Source organism: Bacillus rossius, assembly GCF_032445375.1.
Source record: "Bacillus rossius redtenbacheri isolate Brsri chromosome 4 unlocalized genomic scaffold, Brsri_v3 Brsri_v3_scf4_2, whole genome shotgun sequence".
In the NCBI taxonomy this organism is placed as follows: domain Eukaryota; kingdom Metazoa; phylum Arthropoda; class Insecta; order Phasmatodea; family Bacillidae; genus Bacillus; species Bacillus rossius.
Genome location: NW_026962011.1, coordinates 45,125,609 through 45,147,472, shown reverse-complemented (window position 1 = coordinate 45,147,472; position 21,864 = coordinate 45,125,609). Strand labels below are relative to the sequence as shown.

Here is a 21,864-nt window from a genome sequence, read left to right as displayed (position 1 = left end):
GTGGTGGGGGGGTCGGGCAGTCACGGCAGAAGGGGATGTCGACTTCCCCTCAGGACCCATTCCGTCCGCACCTTTGCAACATACACACGCGCGCAGCAGGGTCTTTCGGTTGGTGTCCATCCTTCAGTCGATGGCCATAATCCGAAATTTCGTCGGTACTGCTCAAGTTCAAAGCGTGAACACGACCAATTGACGTTAAGTTCACACGGTCAGCGGTTTCGAATATCGTGTTGCTCGAAAATACTTTTTTTTCCCATTACGTCTATCACAGTAAACACATGTTCACCTTTCATCGCAAGGAGAGCAATGTGAACTTTATAAAAAAGAAGGCCTGACATAGGGAGGAGATGACAGCAACTGTATAACTACAAAATGCTGTTCGTGGTAATACTGGGTTCGCCTTTTTTCCCGGGCATTAATGCTTTACTTCGTCCCAGTATTTCCAATAGTTAAAGTTATTTGTAAACCGTTCCCTGAATAGCTTTCCAGTATTAACTGTGTACATAAATAAGCACAATAAAACCAAAATAAAGTCCAATTATGGATTTCCAGTGGTTAAAAAAAAATTAATGCTTGAATGAAACACCAATAAAAATACAAAATTATGATCCAATTTTCGTAATAAATACTCAGTATCATATCGAAAAACGTATTTAATATGTGTAAAAACAACTATAGTTATGTGTTGCATAAAGTTACAATATATTTATTGTAGTATAGCATAATATTTATTGCCAAATGGTTTTCCAAATGAATATTTTGCAAAAGTGGAGAATTTTTTTTGAGCTGCATATAAAAAGAGAGTCAAAAACTATATTGTGGACATAAATTAATAAAAAAGTAAATATTTTGTTTTTATACGCGTCACGATTTAAGAAATCAAGGGATTATAAATTATATGCCACAATCTGACTCCGCTATCAATGCTTTCTAGCAAAATATTACCCCAGAAAATAATCGCTCTTCTGAAGAGAATGTTCGCTGCACGATTGCCGGAATGTGACTTCGACTGCGGTCCACTTCAGGCAGTGGCGAGGGGTGAGGACGGGACCAGGAGGCTGGAGAGTTAGTCGCGCGCCGGGTCGCTGTACCTTGGAGCGGCGACTTGACCTCCCGCTCCGACTGCTGCTGCTGTTGCTGCTGCTGCTGCTGTTGTTGTTGCTGCTGCTGCTGCTGCTGGCGCGACTTCCTCTCCAGCTCCAGCTCCTGGGCCAGCGACTCTGCAAACCGCGACACGCGGCCAGCGTTTAGCGCCGGTTTCCCACCCTTTGGTTTTGGGTCCTACACTTGAGAAGGCCAGCATGGACCACGACAGTAGACCGAAAATTCATCTAACCAAAAACCCCAACATTTATTTCTTCTGGAAAAAAACATTAATGCCGGTAACATGCAGTTTACCGAAGAGAGCACTTTACCGAAATTAACTTGTCAAAAAAAAAAATTCCCCGACAGTCTTTCTCCGTCATTTCAGTCTTGACTGCTACCCCAAAGAGGTCCATCTTTCCATCTAGACTTGGTTATCTACTTCAACTCCAGAATAGCTCAAATATGAAAGTTTCTATCATGAAGTTTCAACTCGGAAGTAAATGGTAACTTTACGCTAATTGCGATAGTACGCAAGGGTTTTCGCTGATGCGTTGAAACAAGTGGCCCGTAGAAAAAGAGCATCTCGGTGTGCTTTATCCTCCAACATTCCTTGCTCACGTGTTGCGGTGGTTTTACGCAAAATAAAATACCTACCGCTGATATTTTTTGCCACATGTATCGGCTTAAATGATTACATACGTTCGACCGTTTAAGAAGACTGCACACACAATATTAGTTTCCTATAAAATTATTATTATCTGTATAAATGTTTGGTTATTTATTTAGTTACTATTAAAACAGAAAACAGTTTGGTAAGTAAAAATTAATTATTGATAGACACAGAGTTACTTCCCAAGGAAATTCACGTAAAATTATGAATAGGTTTTTGTTATATCTCTAGGAAAAAAATATTTTTACTAATAAGAAAAAACGGCAGTACGTACTAAATAATATGAAATTCTGAAATATGAACTGCAAAGTGAAAAAAAATCTATAATGTATTCCTCTTATAAATATGTAACTGTGTTGGTGTTAATTAAGTCATAAAGACTTTCTGTGTACTTATTTTGTGTATCATTAATACCAAAAGTATTTTTTTTTTTTTTTAGGATTTGGCATGACAGTGTTCGAAAATGATTTTGTCTTTGTGTTGCCGAAGCATTTTCTTCAAAACGACCATGTTAAATAGATTCTGACCGTTAACTTTTATTCAGTGACAATGCAAGTGTTTACAGTAACCCGACGGCATTCGATATGAACGATTTGAAAATACAATTAACTCCGAAGGATATAGTGTGTAATTGTTTTTAAAATTATTGCATCATGATATGTTTTGATTGCAGAGTTATGGGCACATCTGTTCCAATGAGTTCCCTGATGTTTCGTAATTCTGGTTGAATAGTTTCACACTTCCGTGCGTGAATAAGTGGGCTCGAGACTGTCACAGAGGTTCAGACCTTCTCGACACGTGGGCACGACCAACCGGGAGGACTCGTGGGGGGACACTAGAGGACCAATTTCGGTCTTGGGCGTAATCCACTTTCATTCGTCGCGAAGAGGAAGAGTGGGGAAAACTGCCGACGAGTTCTTTCACCCCCTTCAAAAAAGCACCCCGCAGCCAACAAGAGGGAGGAAAGGGAAACATCCCCCGCAGGCCGAACAATAACGCGGAAAACAGAAAAGACTGGCGACAAGAAAGAAGTAGGAGGAAGAAAAAAAAAACGGACGGGCGGAAAAGGTGCCGGAGCGAAGGGGGAGGAGGGGAAAATGTTAAATTGTAATATGCAGTCAGCAGTGCGTGAAATTGAATAAACTGTTCTCGTCTCTTGGGGGATGCGCGCGGGATCCCAGAACCAGCATCGCGACAAGAGGCGTTTTGCTGCGAGGGTTCGCGCGGGGAGGGAGGCAAAAACACCCCTGAAGGGACGGAGGGAATATAATATCTTTGTAGTTAGTCGAGTTTCGTTGGTCGCCGATGGGGAATAAGTGGGAGTGGGAAAGGGGGAGGGGTGGTTGTAGAGAAGGTGAGGCGGCCCGGTTTGGCAAGGCAAAACTCCTCTCCGGTGAAAATAATTCGTTTCTTCGGGGCCGCAGGAGGGAGAGAAGTGTGTGCTTGTGCCTTCCGAGGCCAGAGTCTCTTCAACATCGAGATTATTGTCGCGCGCGTGAAGCAGGGTTTGGGGGGGGGGGGGGGGGGGCGAGGGGGTCGACACTGTCGCGCGCGCGAGCAAGAGCGACACGAGGCGACGCGACGCGGATTTCGGAGTGCTTTTGACATCGCGTTGAAAAAAAAAAAACTGCTGCATGATTTAATGCAAGTGTGGGACGACAATTTTGCACACTCAATTTGTGTATTTACTGCTTTTGAAACTTAATTATCTTCTTGTGTTCTGTTATAATATATCGTCCACGTATTTTTAATTTTTAAATATTGTAAACTCCACTGAAGATGGCCTTGGCAAGACTGGGGCACCAGGCCAAGTGATTCTGCTGTTCCTACCACAGCATGGAGTTGAAGGGACAGTAAATATTCCATAAGTGAAAAAAAAATCTCTGGCTTGGCCGGGGAACAGAACCCAGGTATATAATTAATTACATAGGTACATATAATGGAGTTGCTTGGCTTCTGGGTTGTAGACAAGTCAAAGGCGAAACTGCTACCTTTGCTACCCTGATGATGGCAACTGCAACGTCGACAGAAACGTCGGTGATATCTTCGTCTTCGACGAGGCTACAACTATATATATATATATATATATATATATATATATATATATATCCTAGTAAGCCAAGTTACGTGAAATATCGATTTCATACATCTGTCCTTGTTATGCGCGACATCTGTGGCGTTTGCTAAGTTACCGCGTGCAAAGATAAATTGCAAACCAAATGAGTTAGTGTCGGAGGACTGGTGAGAACGAGAAACATGGAGCTGAGCCGTCCGCCAAAGAAGCGCAGAGTCGAGTACTATAGGCCACTGCTGCACGGAAGAGGCGCAGCAACCCCAGAGCGAGAACTAATCTCAGCGAGGGTAATTGTCGTAGAGACAGCAAGCGACGCGGTAGAAAGGGACACGCAGTTAACACCCTTAATTTACACTTGGAAGGAAAAAAAAAAAAAAAAAAGGAACTCGTTCAACACGCACAGATCTTAGCCTCAAGGGGGAAATGACATGACAAGTTTTTAACCTCAGATAAAGTTCTTGAAAAGAAACCAATCCTTGAATGGTTCAATTCATGTCTCATTGTGTATAAAATAAATCATTGTTTATCTTATTTTATTTGACACTAGTAAGTAAAAGTGTTGATTCGTTTGTTGCAATGAAACTGGAATTTGGTAAATAATATTCTAAAATTTAGTTCTGATTAAATCAACCTGCACAATGTCTGTGAAAATGCCGGCCATGTCTGCTCGTGCTGTGTCGCTCCAAGAGTCTGTTCATCAATCTTCGCTCAGCGCTCGCAGCACAATGGTGGAACGGAAAATGCGGTCAAACGATGTATTTGTTTAGTAACCCCGAGCAGTTATGTAACTGTAGGTATTGTTGTAGTTGTTAGTAACTGCCAAGGAGACGCATATTAAATACGTGTTTTACCCGGGATGCGAACCCAGAGCGTTTCCGACCACGCTACGGCAAGTGGGCGGACTCGAAACCCAAATATTTGCTGTAAAGTGCGTAGGTTTTCGTGGACAGTGGAGTCAGCTAGAAATGCAGAGTTTCTTGGAAGCACAAGACATACTGCTGCCGAATGGCGAGAGCATTGCTTCGGGACGTGAAGCCAAGATGTTTGCCGGAAACAAGGCGGCCTCTAAACCCAGCCGGGACACGAGGGTGGAAATTTCAAACATCCTTAGGGATATCTTGGAGCACTGTTTACCTCCTCAATTAATTACGGACCCGTTGCTCCCTCAGGGCAGGAGGGGCTGCAATATTGGTCCGGGACTGCCAACTCAAGTCGGATGATCTTTGTTTAACGAATTCATCATCGTTACGGCCCCCCTCCACCCCCCCCCCCCCTCTTTGTCAACCCAAAACCGCCCGGGCAAGTTCGCGTCGTTTGGCCACCCGAAATGGGGTTTGGAGTTGGGGCGCGAGTTACAACTAATTTAGTAGTTGCGGTACGTGAAATAAGTAGTCATTAAGTTTCCCAAATTGGTCAGGGCCTGAACATTTTGCTCTGAGAATTTAATTGGTATTGCGGTATCGATTAGTCATGAACGATTTCGGTTTATAGCAATTTCACGAGATCACTCCGACCAGCCATGAGAGATTCCTGTTTATAGCGGTTTCATAAAGTCACTCCAGGCAAATGACGGAACGATCGGGCACGAACGATTCCTTACCCTGATTTGTCTGCATTGGTGTGTAGTCAGGGGTGTATCTGTGTCGGTGAGGTGGGATTATAAGCGCGACGCTCGCTGGTGCTTCCAGCGTTGTATCGCCTCTGAACCGGCGCGCAGTCTTCTCTACGTGCACGGGGCATCTATGAGATCTGAGCGGTAACCATGTTCTTACATGGCGAAAAAAATGAAGATAAAGTTTTACTGCAACCCCTTGATTGCTTTCTCTCCAACGGAAGTTTCATGCCATAAAATCATTCCGAAATCGCGAGTTTCAGCCATATTTTCACTCTTCTAAAATAATTCAATTAAAACAGAAAACATGAAAACATAACCACTCATTCCCCTCTCAGTGCATTCTCAAATGCTTTTTTACACTCGGAGCAGTCATCAAATCACGTAGTTTTTTTTCTGAAGCTCTGAACACAGTGTGTGGGCCCGGGTGGACGGGGTCCTTAATGTATGCCTATAGTGGCCTCGTTTTTTATGAAAAGTGATCTCCGAATTAATTTTTTTTTTCACTTTTGAAGTGAGTCTTTGTAACAGTATAAAATCTCTCTCTACACCCGCAAGTAGGCTACTAGTCGTAAAGACTTACCTACGACAGAATAGTTAATGCATCCGAATAAATTAGTCCCGCATAAGGTCAATATATAAATATAAATTTTTGTTAACAAAAAAAAATTAGTTTGACCTCATATTTCGTCTAATAGAAAAAAAATTCAAACTTCTATATATAAACGTTTGGTAAAGTTCTTATACAAAATTTTCCTAAAAAAACTATGTTTTTTTCTATGAATTTAACTGTTTCCTACACATATGAAGGACATTATACCATGAAATTGTGGGAAACGATTTTATAACGTCCATTATCTGTTAAGGAACCTTACAGAAACTTGTTGGACAAGCAACGTTATTTTTGATGCGTATTAATAATATCTTTGGCTAATAGACGATTTTATTTTGTTCTAGTATAATGATAGATTTGGCTATAAAAAGATCTAAACAAACTTTTTCCACTGTGTAGAAGGGCAAGTATTAAAAGACACACGAATTTAAACGACTAACACAAAGCAACAGTCTAAATTGAAAATATTGTTTGTTTTTTTGTACGCACGAGATAAGACAGCATCAATTGTATATCCACCTCCAACGGAGCATCGCAGCATCCCCTCTGCGCTGGTCCACGGGTGGGAGTCCCACAGAAGGGCATATCTAATTCCTGGGGCTACCGTGCGCCAACCTCATCCCCCCCCTCCCTCTTCCCCAGGTGCCCCATTGTTGTCGACCTTCCGTGCCGACTGGGCTAGTCCCTGGTGGGGTTAATTATCCCTTTAAGTGCGGAGTCATAGACGCGCCATTAGGAACTGATCGGGTCCCTCGCATTTCAGTCATGGCCACATCCCCCGATGCCCCTTCCATTAGTCCACCCTCTCTCTATCTGCCAAGAAGATATCATTTTTAATTTAATATTTTTTTTCTTAATTTTTTTTTTAACCCTTGGCTCAGGTACGCACGTCTCTTCCCAGCACACTGTTAATTTGATTTTGAGCAAATGGAACAGAAATATTCGTGTGAAATTACAGATATTTGTAAATTAGTGCAGTTACACGAAAGCTACTGCATTACTACAAACTATTAGCTAACGGGTTAGGATTCTTATCAGGAAATTTATGCTTTATGTTGTTCCAGTACCACCAATAGATAAACCGTTCCATGAATAGCTTTCTAGTATCAACTGCGCACATAATTAAAGTCTATTAGTTGAATATTCGATTATAATTTCCAGGATGCTTGAATGAAACATCAATTAAAATATAAAATTATGCTTCAATTTCTGTGAGAAATAATATTATCTCAAAAAATTGTGTTTCATGTATGCAAAAAAAATGTACAAAGTTACAATGTATTTATTTAGTATTACAAACTATGCATTTCTTGACAACCAGTTCCTAAAATACTATTTTGTAGAAGAACAAAACATTTGTTTTCTGTGCATCCTCTGCACAAGAAATAAAAATGAAATGGCATGGCATCATTTACACACTAGTGTTGACTGGGAACTAACTTTGGCTAGTATTTCTTTTTACCAACAGCAAAATATACACTTGGATTGACAAATGCGTTGTATGTGTTTAAAATTCTGTAAAAACGAAGTGAAAATCATTCACAATTTGTTTCCATACGGAAAAAAATTTTTTTTTTGAGGCATTTTCTTTACGCGTCACAAAAATTGTTTTGATAACGTAGGGTATTGGCTTAAAAAGGACAGTATTATTAGACAGCTCTATCTGAAAATAAAACAAGTAAATAATGTATGTGAATGACCGCAAAGGGTCTTTGGTTCGATTCCCGGACCCAGAACCGGGTGTTTTTGTTGTATTGTGTTTTCCACTATCACCTCGTCAAGTTTTCCCAGCCTCCTGGTTATCATCACTCTGGGGGTGTAACGAAGGATGGCAAAACTTCACGCCAGTCCAGATTCAAGCGTAAGGGAGATATGTCCTTTAAAAGATTCATGTAATGGGGAATTATTATTTAATGCAATTTAATGGACATACGCTATTACTGTTTTACACTTTCTGTCACCAGCCATTCGATGTGCTAGGGTAGGAGGTCGAACATATGTAACCCCCTATTTTCCAGTGTCGGATGTCAGTCTGATTGTTCCCGATAACGGGAACAGATGTCAGTTCCCACTTTGCAACGGTTTTGTCATAGTAAACCTTCTGTGTTCGTTGGTGTTGTCCACTGTGCTCGTCTGTGATAATATTATTTTTTGACGTGACAACGTCTAATAAATCGATGAACGCCGGCTGCACGCACGAAAAAGTTTTCCGTAACGCACATTGTCCCGTTTCGCTGTGTCTCGTTACGCTCATTGTACGCTTGCGCCGTATCTATCTCTCTTCCACTCGATTGGAACAACCATCGATTTGACTTTTTCGAGGCGCATTAAACTTGAAACACTCCCATTCTTTTCCGACTTTTCCTATCATCGTCCTATCCTTAACAGAATAACACAGATTGGAAGAAGTTAAATAGCAAACATGTATAAAAGTTATAGTTAAAATAATCTCTTCGTTAAAGTAATAAACATATTTGAATTAATGAGTGCAAATAAAAGTAAATTTATCAATTGAATTGTATATTTCATTTCACTCCTTCTTTGTATCCATACGAAATAGTGATAATTCAATAAAAATTATTCAATTTTGTTCATAAAAGTATGCAATCATTTCATCAATGTTTTGTTATGACGTTTTCACGTTAAACTATCGTCCGTAAACTGACTTTACAGACAACCAATTTTTTTATGACTAAATTCCTTCAACGTAATTCTTGTGCTGTCTGATATTTAAGTTTGAATGTGCTCCTATGTGCTGTTGTCATTGTGTTGTCGATAATACTTGTTTAGGTTCATCATTGGGTTTATCTGTTTGACACAGCCGATTTATGATTGTTATCCGTCAGTTTATGTTTTAATTTTTTTAATTCTTATTTGCATCAATATTATATTTATTATGACAGTGCAAAACTGCAATGGCATCTGTTCTGGTAATTTTATTAAATAATAAGGGAGATACTGTTTTCAAGCACCAGAAAACGTAGGTCGCCTTGCATGATGTGGCTTAACGTTAACCAAAAACAACCCCCAAAAAAAATTAATCCTAACACAGGCGAATACATAAGTATTCTCCTACCGACATAAATGAAAATTCATAACAATGTGTCTCCGTATGCTTTAGGTTCTATACACGTGGTTAAGCTTTGTATTTCAACATTTTTCTTTTATAAATTACTTTTACGTTTCACAAAAACTTGAAATATATTTTATACGGAAGATTTTAATTTAATCTTAAGGATGCAGAACGTGATTTTCTAACATTTCAAATAAATGAGTGCTGTTCTTGAAATGAATCGGTTTACTGAAAAAGCGTGAACTCATTGGTAAAAATAAAATTTCGAATCATTAGTAAAATGTCAAATGTACCTGCGCAGTTAATTGCTTACTTGAAACCTGTCATATATTGATTTAATGATTCTCGGATGTAGGGGCGATGGTAACGTTTTAATGTAAAGAATGCGTTACATATTTCTGTATGGGTCATACTTACTAGGAAAAAAACATATTCTGAGATACTCTTCAGCTACTCGTGTGTTAAGGTAAAGGGAAGGTGAGAGGAGAGAAAAAATCCAAATAAATGAAAACCAATTCAATTTCGGTTCCAAGTATTCTGATAACACTTTCCCCGGGGGGGAAAAAAACATCCACCATGAAATCTTTTCTTCTAATCGTTCCCTCTTCTGACCGTCTCCTTTCCAGGTACACAAAATAGAAGAGGGTGGAGAAAAAAAAGCTTTTTTATTGTTCCATTATTGCGTTCGAAAACGTCCCCGCTTCCAGATTCCCTTTCTGGAAACTTATTCCCGAGCATTTAGTTTCCCATTCTTCTGCGATTGGTCGCTGTAACACCGGTGGCCACAATAAACCAATCCAACGCCCGGCAGTGCCCCAACAATGCGGATGGCGCCATTTTTGAACGAAACCGAAAGCGTTTCCTTCCCTCTACCCCTCTTCCACCTTCGACAGGGGTGGGTCAACTCTGACCGGGACAGCCAGTGGCAGTGCGAAGGGACATCGGGAATAGCAGAAAATCACGAACTAATTGTTGTAAATGTTACAGTTGGTAAGTGTGTTTTTAGTATTGTAAAGTTGGTGTAATTTCCGTGTTGCGTATTTGTTGTTGGTAAAAGAATGGCCTGCTGGGCAGTCAGTTATATTGTGGTGTTGGAACAGTAAAGTTATGGAAACGTCTATTGTCTCATTTTATTGCAGTCACAACACTAATTTTCTAGCATTTCAAATTATTCCTTTGCAAGCTTTGGAAATGAATGTCGAGCGCCTAGCTAGCTTGTGTCAGAATACATAATGACAGTAGTCGTTTCGACACACGTGACAGTTAGATTTCCATAACGGTACGAGCAGTTGTATGTCATCAAACGGTCATTTCATAATTTAATGGTGTAGTAATAAAGCACATTCAAAGATTCAAAGAAATCCAGTAACCCTAGAAACGTAAACTAACAGGAAGTGGCATGAGATTGTACGCTGAAACTGTTCAACAAACTAAGTCTACCAAATTAAGCTTATAAGTAGGTTTTCCATTAGGTTTAATGACATCAATAACGAATTATAGTGAGTGCGTACAAATTTTCAATGAAGGTAAATTTCCCAACTGACTTCCAACTAAATTGACAAACCAGTGGCTTAAAACTGTAGGAATCGCAAGGGGGGTCCGCACGTCACTAGAGTTTTGCACGTGGGGTTAACTAACACGTCATCTCTTGGTATGGTGCTTGTATGTTGTATTCTGCCCATAATATGGCCATATTACTGCCCATATTATGGCCTAAGAAGAAAACTTTAAAATATACAGGAAGTTTTTCATTAAGACAAAGTTTTGACATCAAACCCGTTTCACAGTCACACTTTTGCAAGTTCAGGCAGGCCTGGCTTATAAATTCCGGGGTGTGGGGGTGTCACTTCTGGGCTCCCCTGGAATCTACGTCCATGTTACAAGCAATCAACCAATAAAAATATGGATTTATAAGATTCCATTTCAAATGGATGCCAGCACATTTTTACGCGGCAAGTGATGGTTGGACAGCCCTTTCCCTTCGCGCTCCCGGCAAATTAAACACATTCCAGAAACTGGTATCCTTGGTAGGATGACAAAGCAATCGGATTGTACGCGCTTATTGGTGGACGAGAACTATGTTAAACGCTGGATGAGAAAATAAAGGTGCAGGGCCTGGGGATGAGTGAGTATGTACATTTGTTTCACGACCTAAGACTTGGTTCAACTGGTATTTCCCCTCTCCCACCTTACCACGCCCAAATGAAACGTGAGCCATTCTTCCATTCTTGAAGTAAGATGATCCTTCGTGCAGACAACATTTGAACATGCTGAGATTAGGTTGCCTTTGAGAGAGGAAGTTCAATTATAGCTGACAAACGAATCTTAACAAAATGAGTCGACTGTCAAATATTTGAGGTTATTAAAACGATATTCCCTATAAGAAAACTATTTGCGGGATTATGAAAGAGTATAAACGAAATCGCTTTCAACGTATACAGTAGACTTTGTTTCCGATGTAATGGAATGAAAACTAATAGTTGTAAAACAGTACGTCATAAAGCATTAAAAACACGACAAAACAGAAGTCGATTCATATACTGAGCGCATAAAATTCACAATTTAAAATACTTTTACAGCACCCAGCTATCTTTGGGCATGATATGCACAATGTATACTTTTTCTAGCCTTTTTTTGGTTAGTTTTTTACATAAAGTGCGCGCTTTGATGACATAAAATGTATACTTTGTTACAATTGTAGATGTTAAACGTTGATCACGTGGATTTGAATAAACATAATCGTGTAAAAACCTTTTTTAATGATATTTATTTAATTTTTCTTGTATACATTTTCTTCCAAACATTAAACTGACACGATAATAGCCGTTATGTTATCTCTCACAAATTTTGTTTTGTTTTTTTTCACCAACTCTAAATTTTTTCAGTTCAAGGAGAATAGCTACCTCATTAGCATTTTCTATTGGCTCATTGTTCATCTGAACGACTTTGGGCAAAAGAAAAACACTCAACAAAATAAGTATCGGATGACAGACAAACCAGCTGAGGTAGCTTTTTATTTGCCCAAGAATTCCGAGCACTGTGTATGTAGTCTATCCTGAAGGTCGTCGAAACAGCGAGAATTTTCCCAGTCCCTATTCAAGGATCTTTGTCATCGAAACATTAGGATCGAATTTTCAAGCGGTGTAAATGCGTCTCGAGGGTTTGGAAGTTTTTTTTTATTGGGAGACAATAAATTGTGCGTAATATTATAGAGCATATGAATAAAAGGTTTTACCAGGTCTTGTGTGCTGAAAACCATGGGTGGTATTTTTAATTGGGATTACTTGCTAGGATCCGGGGAAGAATAATTGTGTTATTTATGATGGCGTGGTGGGTTTGGGATGGGATGCTTTAGTTTGTTTGCGTAGTTGCTGAAGCAGCGCCCAACACGCAGAAACCAGCGCCGGCCAGGCGGGCAGACGCACGGCAGTCGTGGTCGACGACGAAGAAGCGCCCGGAATCCCTGACGCCGCGGCCGAACACCCTCGGAAACATAAACCGGCGGTGCCATAACCCCCGAAGACGCTGGGGAAATTACCTCGACTGTCTTCATAAAGCGCTCGGTAATATTGCACCAGCTCGTCTGGCATGCATGAAGGTGGCGGCGCGGAGAAAAAGGGTTTCTTGTTAGTTAGGAGAGGAAGTGGGAAGGGCTGGGAGAAGAAGAATGAGGGAGGGGGGCTTGTTGTTCGGTGCGCCTGTTACGTCTATCCACCAGGAGTGATGCTAGCGTCGGTGCGCTCCGTATGTATCCGGGCGAAACAAGGAGGCAAAACAGGAGGAAAGATGTACCTGGGTGGTATACCATGGGACATGAACAGCATAAAAGACAGTCCAGAAGAAAATGAGGTATCTGTGTCGCATCCTGGGGTATGAAAAACAAAAGAAGAAAACCAGGAGAAAGGACACACTAACTTGGTATTCAGGAGCACGAACAAAAAAAAAGAGGCAGCACAGTAGGAAGTAGTTGCCTTTGCGGTAACTTTGGAGCACGAATAGCGAAATACATGTTATAATACTCAGTATGATACCACAGGCTTAAACAAACATGCTTCTACTTTGTTTCTAAAAAATTTCCAGAATTTAATTGTTAATGTTAAAAAAAAACTTTATTAATCTTATTTATAATTATTTCCAAAAGATTATTTTATAGCAGCACATAACACCATTTTGAAAATTTTTATATGCTAATGATATTTTATGTTCACAGTATTTGTTAATGTAGCAGTTAATGTTAAATTGTACTAAATCGATTTAAGGGGCATAGAAATAACATATTAATGCATTACGATAACATTTCTAAAATACTGGCTGCATAAACTTATGATAGTACGATTATAACAAGTTACAATCAACTAATTGATATTGCCCGTTTATATAGACGTGTTAGCATAATCAAAGCTAGGACTATGATACCATGTCGTTTGTTATGAATTGTGGAAGGAAAATTGTAGTTTTTCTTCAGTAGGCCTTAACACGGCGATCTTGGCAGAGTCAATCGACTCATGAAAATAATGGTCATTACTAACAGCCGATAGGATTTTAGCTCTACATTTCCCTCAGACATGACATTTTGCACATATTTTATGGCATATATACTTATTGTATTTTTCTGCAGGAGAATGAACATATTTTAAGAAAGTTATAATCACTATATTTTTTATTTAAAATGGTTTTAAGGGCAAGATAATAAAGGAATTTAAAATTCTATTCTTAATAAACAGCACTTTCGTATCGCTCATCACTGGTAACTGATTGGTTTTCATTAAGTTGTCAAATCATTATTTAATCATAAAACGTGCACAAGAAACGTCCATTATTAAGATTTTAAAACAAAAATGTCTTCCAGCGTTTAACCCCTAGAAAATATATACATGCTCTACGAAAATTTAAAAAGTGGTTTCTATTCTAATCCGATTTTTTTTTTTAGTTGAGAGTGCTCTTTTGCAATTGAAAGGAATTTAACTCAAAGCTACCATTATTTCATTTAAGTTGGCCAAACAAAATAATCTCGTTGCATTAAAAACTGTAACGCTTTCTCGCGATTTCCTTTTGTGTTCCTTCACTATTAAACATTTACATCTTAAATTTACGAAGCACTCTGATTACAAATAATCCAGCAATCTTCGTAAATCTAAGGTTACTTTCCTAAATTTCGATCACTTGCTGATTGTATTGAATTAGTGAACAAAACGACTAAAATATCCTTGGTACACTAATAAAACATTCAAAAACTTGTTAGGACTCTCATATATCTCCTACATAGAGAAAAAGGTTTGTTTGAATCAAACAAATATTTGTTTATATATGGCGAAACAAATATTTACTTTCTGTAACAAAATACTTTGTTATCTTAACCAAACTTAGTAAGTAACAAAAATGATTTGTTACACCTAACCAAATATCAGTGTTGTTAAGTAACGAATTACAAGTAATCGGATTACTTGTAACGATTACTTTTCAAGTAATTTATATTTGTAACGAATTACATTTAAAAAATGTAATTCGTACTTGTAATCGGAATACATAACATTAATTGTAATCGATAGATTAAGGTAATCGATACTTTATATTTACTTGCCGTTACTTTTATTCTCGGAACGTATAATGAATACAATTAAGAGCAAGAAGATGATACACTTTTGTATTAGTAAAGTTTTTACGCTTGTAGTGCTACGATCGTATGAACAACATCTATGATCAAACATGAAGAGCCATAGTGACTTGCAGTGTCTCCAAAATTACCCTATCCTAAATTCTGCATTTTAAAAATTTAACTCATCGCTGCTGTCAAGTGCGTTGAGCGTCATTTTAGTGTTGGACAAAGATGTTTTTGCCATCAAGAGAGGGAATCTATCTGATGAGAACTTTAAAACGCAATTGTTTTGTAAGGTCAATTCCACTACTTGTATAAAGTTATGCAAGCAAGTTTGTCCTCAAATAATATTCATTTAATTAAAGATAATAAATTTAATAAATACATGAAATAAATTTTTTAACAAAACATATATGTATGTTTATTAATGCAACAAAGTGTAAAAACATTGAATGGTAGGTCAGTTTTAAAATGGTAGCGGAAAGTAATTGTAATTGTAATTTTACTGATTACTTCTATGTAAAGTAATTTTTACTTGTAATTAGTTACATTATCACCACAGTAATTGTAATTGAGCCCAATTACTTTTTCCGAGTACTTTTAACAACACTGCCAAAGATACAGTTGAGTTGAAAACAACATTTTTGTTGGGTCAACAGAATCTTTCATACTACCAAATATTTGCTTGAATTAACAAATTATATTTATTTCGCCATATAAAAACAGATATATTGTTAAGACAAACAATTCTTTCTCTCAGTGACGTGTGCGCTTATCCTAAAAACAGAACTCGGAAGTTGAAATACCGCGTAGCTTCTACGAAGATACACTTTTCTGGAATCATGAAGAACTCTTAGTTTATTTGAGGCGAATTATTCTTTGAAATTTTTGGAATTTCTTTGTAATTTAAAGAGAAAAAAAAGAGTGTACGTCTCATATTCAGTTCTTCCCGGATTAAGGCTGACCACTTGGGAATCTGTGCAACGGCTCGAACCGCAAACGACGAGAAAACAATTAAAACAGCTTAAAGCCAGGATCAATATCGCGTACCACGGCTCCTGTGGTAGCCACCGGGTTCTTGCAAGGTTCCTGAAGGGCGGGGAAGGGGGGTGAAATAAACTCTCATCTCTCGCTCTCTTACACACACGCGCGCGCGCGCAAGCTAACAATTATCAAGTTGGAAACTTTGGGTTGCTGGAAGCGGAGAAGTTGTGTGGGAGGGGAGGGGATATGTTCGGGGAGGGAGGAAGGATGGTCCAGAGGTTTAACCCCTAAGCCGTATAATTCCAATATAAAATCCAGACCGTGGGCCGGTGCTTCCCCCAGTACCCTTCCTTGACAAACCTGCTCCAGTTTCCCCTACACCACTTTTCCTCGATAGCTTAATATGGTTTTTAAAACCCCCTCGGAGAATTGAGAGAGAAGTGCGTGGCCAAGCCACGGTATTTGCTACAGTGCGCGCAAGGCATGAGTGAGGGGATTGGGTGGGAGGGGGGAGATGTTACGGGAGGGTTGAAAGTAATAACGCCGAAGTAATTTACAGGGTCCAGTGATGATATCAGAAGAAAGACTTATATCGGGGATTTTTTTTTTTTTTTTTTTTTTTTACCAATTTTGTTACGGCTCGCGTTCAGGGGAAGGTTTATAGTTCGATAAAAAAAAATTGTAGACAATGGAAAAAAAGATCCGGAGGAAGTGCTGGGAAGGAAAGAGGGAGGGGAAAAAATCAGTTAATAGTAGTTCGTGTGCTACGAGAATCGGCGCGGCCACTCGGAAGGACGAAGTTTGTAGCGTAGGTGGAATCGCTGAATTACGAGGCGGCATCTCTGGGGGACTCCTTAGAATGGTTCCCAAGAATACTGCTTAGGCATTTACTTGATTCAGGTTTTCTATCAGCAGAAGCTGATGAAAAGTAATCATATGTATTTCAGGGGGTGCGCTTACCCTAAACTCGAAGAGCGTACAGGTTCATTCAACATTTTTTACTTAACGCAATGTACAGATTGTATTTTTTTAATACTTTGATAATGTGTCAAATGAAAAAAAAATATTTGTGAATCTTTCAGTAGTCGCCAGTGATAAATATACATCTAACCGCGGTAACCAGCAAATTAATGTGTTCTCATGTTGCAAATAAACGCACCTACCGCTATAATTCACTGCCGGAGCAACTGTGTCGACTATCGAATCATTCTATTTGCAGAGTGAAAGCTTAACTGTATATATAAATGGCTCCAATAAAGTAAAAAAAAAAAATGGTTGTCTGTAAAGTCGGTTTACGGACGATAGTTTAACGTGACAACGTCATAACAAAACATTGATGAAACATTTATGAATAAAATTTAATCATTTTTATTTTAATAATAAAAGAATAAATACCTGACATTATACTAGTAATCAGATTTTTAAATTGCAAAAATAATTAACCTTTATTGCCGAAATTGTTGTTGTAATAAGCAATGAAAACCACATTCACTTTTCACATCACTTTATAAACAGTCGACGAAACAGTTAACGTGTAGATGACTTGTAATTAATTTTAAAAACTTGCGTTTAGCTATAAAGTTTAAATATAATTATGAACAAGTTTTCATATAAATAAATTGTAATCAAATATCTTACATAACCTATTATTACTGCACTCGCCGACAAATGTTACTTTTTTTAAAAATAAAAGAATAAATACTTGAAATTATACTAGTAATCAGATTCATTTTCTTACGTACTTTTGACGTAGAAATTATTTCATATTACACATTTATAAACAAAGTTTTAAGTTTTCAATTCTGTCGGTGCGGCGCAAGCGTACAATGAGCGTAACGCAACTGTGAGCGCAACGGGACACAGCGTAACCGTACAATGAGCGTAACGGGACACATCGTAACGGAACAATGAGCGTAACGGGACATTTTTCGTGTGTTTAGCCGGTTTTCATCGATTTATTAGACGTTACGTCAAAAAAATACTTGAAAATATAACTAAACCCTGGCTTGGACCTGATTTTAGGCAAGGAATTTTATTAAGATACTGCCCCTCTTGTTAAAATTCATTTAACAGTTAACACTATAGCGTTTCCCTATGCCTCTATGTCTCTTTGAACTTGGGATCACGCCATCCGCCACAGATGGCAGCAGCGTGGTTGCACATTTCCGTTCCATGACACTTTCGCTCCATTTACGAAAATCCTCCTACTAAATACCATATGTTCACACATCAAAAACTATCATGCTGTCTTACACGGTGTATCAAATGCCAAACTATCACATAAGAAAAAAATATATGGTCAGAATGTGAATATGTTAAGAAGTGGAATTATATATAAAAAAAGTTACAGATTGAGTCAGAAATCGTTAACTACTCGTTATTCAGAAACCCATTATACTTGACATTATGGACCTCCTTGATTTTTAGATAAAAAGTTGTGCGTGTGGACAAAAAAAATTACATTCCTCGCACAGAGAATCTCGATCCGTTTAAATATCTATGTATTAAAGTTACCTTATGTTTGTCAGGTTTTGGTTTACTGAGAACCACTGAACCGTAATACCGGCCTGCACGCAATCATTTAGTGCGAACGGTAAAAACCAATGATAATTAATTGCGTAACATAGTTCAATCATTAGCAAATTGAAAAAAATCATTGGCACACACGTTTGTTTATAGCGCTGGTAAAACGTTCAGTCTAATTAATTGTGCCACAAAACACTGAGGTTAGTAAAATATAATTAGGCATCAATTTAATTACTAGCGGGAAGCTTTCATAATTTATTATACACTTTGTAAGGGTTGTGTTTATTTGTAACAGTGTTAAGCCTGTAAATAAAAATGTATCTTCTGTTTTAAAAATGTTACCGAGGAAATACTTTATGCATTTATTAAAAGAGGAAAAATATATTATTTTTTAATTTCAAATCTATTAATATTTCACTAATGTTTTTCTGATAAATGTAGAGCAATATAACTGACACTAGGCTATTTCGTATGCAGAGTACTAAATTTAATTCAGTGAATTATTTGAACTAGACATAAATCTTAAGGCAAGAGAAGATTTTACTATTATGAAGAAAACTAAAATATTTCATTTGAACTTTTTATTTTTTATAAACTTCTTAACCAATAAATTACGCGAGTTTTAAAATACTCATGTCACACATGTGACAAGTAAAAAAGATAGATAAAACTATAGGTAGGTAGAAACCTAGATTTTTAATATTTTCATTGCTACAGAGTGACATATATATATATGTGTGTGTGCAGATATAGGTATATAGAGGAGAGCTAAACAGTAATATGTATGTATATATATTATAAATAAAAATATAGAGAGATAAAGATAGTAATATGCTTTTTATATATATACCTACTTCAAAAAAATTACAAAAAAAATTGATTGAAGCATTGCAACGCATGCTAGGCATTAGCTAGCAATTAACGTAACTGAAAAACGTTGAGATAATATATAATAACTGTCGAGATTTAGCCTACATACATATTAAAAATAAACCATAAAGCAATGTCTTAACACTAGATGTTGTTGTACTGGAAACAATTTTTAATGTATTTAGAACGCAAACAACAATGGCTACCACCGCGACCAAATACTCGGCACGGAGTAACGTACACGGATGGACTACTCGTTAGGTTCAGTTTCCGCATGCGTGCCATTGTGGGATGGGCCTTAAGCTCACCGGAGTAGTTCTGCCAGAACGCTGCCCCGGAGCCCATGAGGTCCAGTCCGGAGTAGTTCCACTGCTTCTCGCTAGGCGGCTCTGCCACGTGGCTGGCCGGCTGGCGGGGGTACGGGCTCTCCGATTGGTCGCTCGTGACGCGGTGCTCTCCGGCGCTCTCTGCGCGACAGCCAACAGGACACAGGCTTGTCAGCATCGTCGCCAAACAACAAACAACAAAATGTGCACTGCATGATTTCACGGTAACCGGGCGAAGCGGTATTATTTTGTCGTGCGCCATGTTGATTATTGAATTTTTGTGCATTGTGGAAACAGTTTTTAACGACTGTCGTTTTATGGACGTAACTGTTTTTAACGACTGTGATTCCAATCCATACTTACCATCAACAGACGTGGTTAAGAACCATTTCCGCAATGTTTAGGTGGAACAATATGGATATGGCGAAGTAAAAAATAAGTGACTTCAACTACGTCACACCATACTGTATTTTGGCAATATTGCTAACGCCATGCTCAATGGTAGCCTAATATGAAACATGATGTCATTAAAATTTATTTTTTACAACATAACCTTAATTCTGCAAATTTTTGTACTAGTGTATTGTTGATGTAAAATTGGCAAGCTTTCAAAGGCATAGAAAAGAAGCTCCATGACTTTTCATTGATTAATTTATTTCTACATTTATATGGTTGAGCATTTTATGGAAAAAAATCACATGAAATAATACACTGAGAACACGACGTATTTATTACTTGTATTTACAATGAAGGAATGCTTCGTATAGTTTATAATACTGCCCTTTGTGGTTTTATCACTGTCGGAAATTCACTCATACGTACAATAAATCTTAGGTTCGGTAGTGTTCTGCACTGTGCACAAAATCGCACATTTGGCATTTCACGTAAACGAATCCAGTTCATCTAATTTCTGGAGACAGGCAAAATTTACGTAATTTTCTGGTATCAGACTAGACTCCATAAAATTGTACTAAAACCAGGTTTTTTTTTCATTGACTACTGCCAAATTTACTTTCTGACCGTAAATATTCTAGCCTGTGTTCAATTAACAACCTTAATTTTGCACTCGTTAACGGCTCCAGCAATAAATATAATCATTTCCGGACACTTATGTCCATTGACATTTCCACCGCCTCTGCATGTCTTGCATTTTTACCAAATACTGTTGAACTCAATACTGAATACTCTGCTTGTTTTGCATGGAGAAATATTATTGTTAAAATAACCAAAAAAAAAAAAAAAGCTTTCTATAATTTGTTCTGAAACAAACTATTAATAACCTCTTTCACACAGGTAATCCTTAATGGAAGTAGTAATACCTGAAAAATGAATCTGTATTTATTTTCCAAGTCTCTGTGGGTTTATATAATCAACAGGCGTTTCAAATTATTTGAGTAAAATATATTTACAGAGTAAAATATGTTTTCAGGCATATAATAACATGTAGGTTTTCGGGAATGAAGAGAATGATTTCACTTTCTTCTGCACTCGGTATTTATTACAGCCATAAATAGTACAAATTGTGGCGGTTTTCCCATGCATCTGATCCATTATCAGTATGTCCTAACTGATTTCCACGCTGATCTAACATCACGGTACATGCTACGAGAACAAACACACATTCGAATAGTGGCCAGACTATAACCTTTTCTACATTATGCAATCATTGTTTTATAAACTTGACACATTTGAGCCGTAAAATGTTTCTTCAAATCTGTTAACACCAATACACTCTAACCGTTTTAATATTTACCGAAATTCATAACCATAATTGATCTTCTTCAATCTTTCGTAACTAAAAAATCTCACTAGGAGCGCTGAACGCAGTAGTTTCCACTATTACCAGAGAGTGTCCGGTATTAGTTCAAATTTAATTGTTTTTACCCAAAGTTTTGACCATAAATAAATAAAATACTAATACAGTGTGGGCACTCAATGCTATTGAATCTTTCCGTTTTTCCTTCATTATTATGCTACAAGATGGCCAACTTTCAAACGGTTTTGTCACGCTTCTAATTTACAATAAACCTTTCGAAAATCTATAAATGATATGTTTTAACGATAATCTGTGCGTCTAAATTCTACCATTTTATGTAGGTATACAATAAAAGAAAAATATTTGTGTAAAAATCTCTATGATGAAACTAGGGAAGTATTTATAGGGCTTTGTAACATTTTATATGTTGGTATAAAATATGGAAGATTGAAGAAAATCTTATTAATTTTTAGTCTTCTGTCATTGTAATATTACAGTACATATGAAATTCACGCATATTTCACAAAATTAATATTGCTGAATAAGTTTCCTTACAGCTAGCACTGCGGTCACTTATACACCTCCTTGTTAAATTATTTTTCATTTTCAATCAAACTATTCAGATAAAAATACATGATAAATATAAACTCAATTGCACAAATCAATAACGCTTTTCCA

The 21,864-nt window shown here is 37.8% G+C and overlaps 1 protein-coding gene across 4 annotated transcripts in view; it reads right to left on the bottom strand.

Moving 5' to 3' along the window:
* LOC134542076 (dachshund homolog 1-like) overlaps positions 1-21,864 on the bottom strand; it is a 544,392-nt gene that overhangs the window by 6,197 nt on the left and 516,331 nt on the right. For all 4 annotated transcript variants that reach the window (XM_063385989.1, XM_063385986.1, XM_063385985.1 and 1 more), the window contains 2 exons: positions 19,413-19,571; positions 1,092-1,220 (listed from right to left, as the gene is read on the bottom strand). In XM_063385989.1, coding sequence (XP_063242059.1) covers positions 1,092-1,220; positions 19,413-19,571 — 288 coding nt within the window. The remainder of the gene's footprint in view (positions 1-1,091; positions 1,221-19,412; positions 19,572-21,864) is intronic.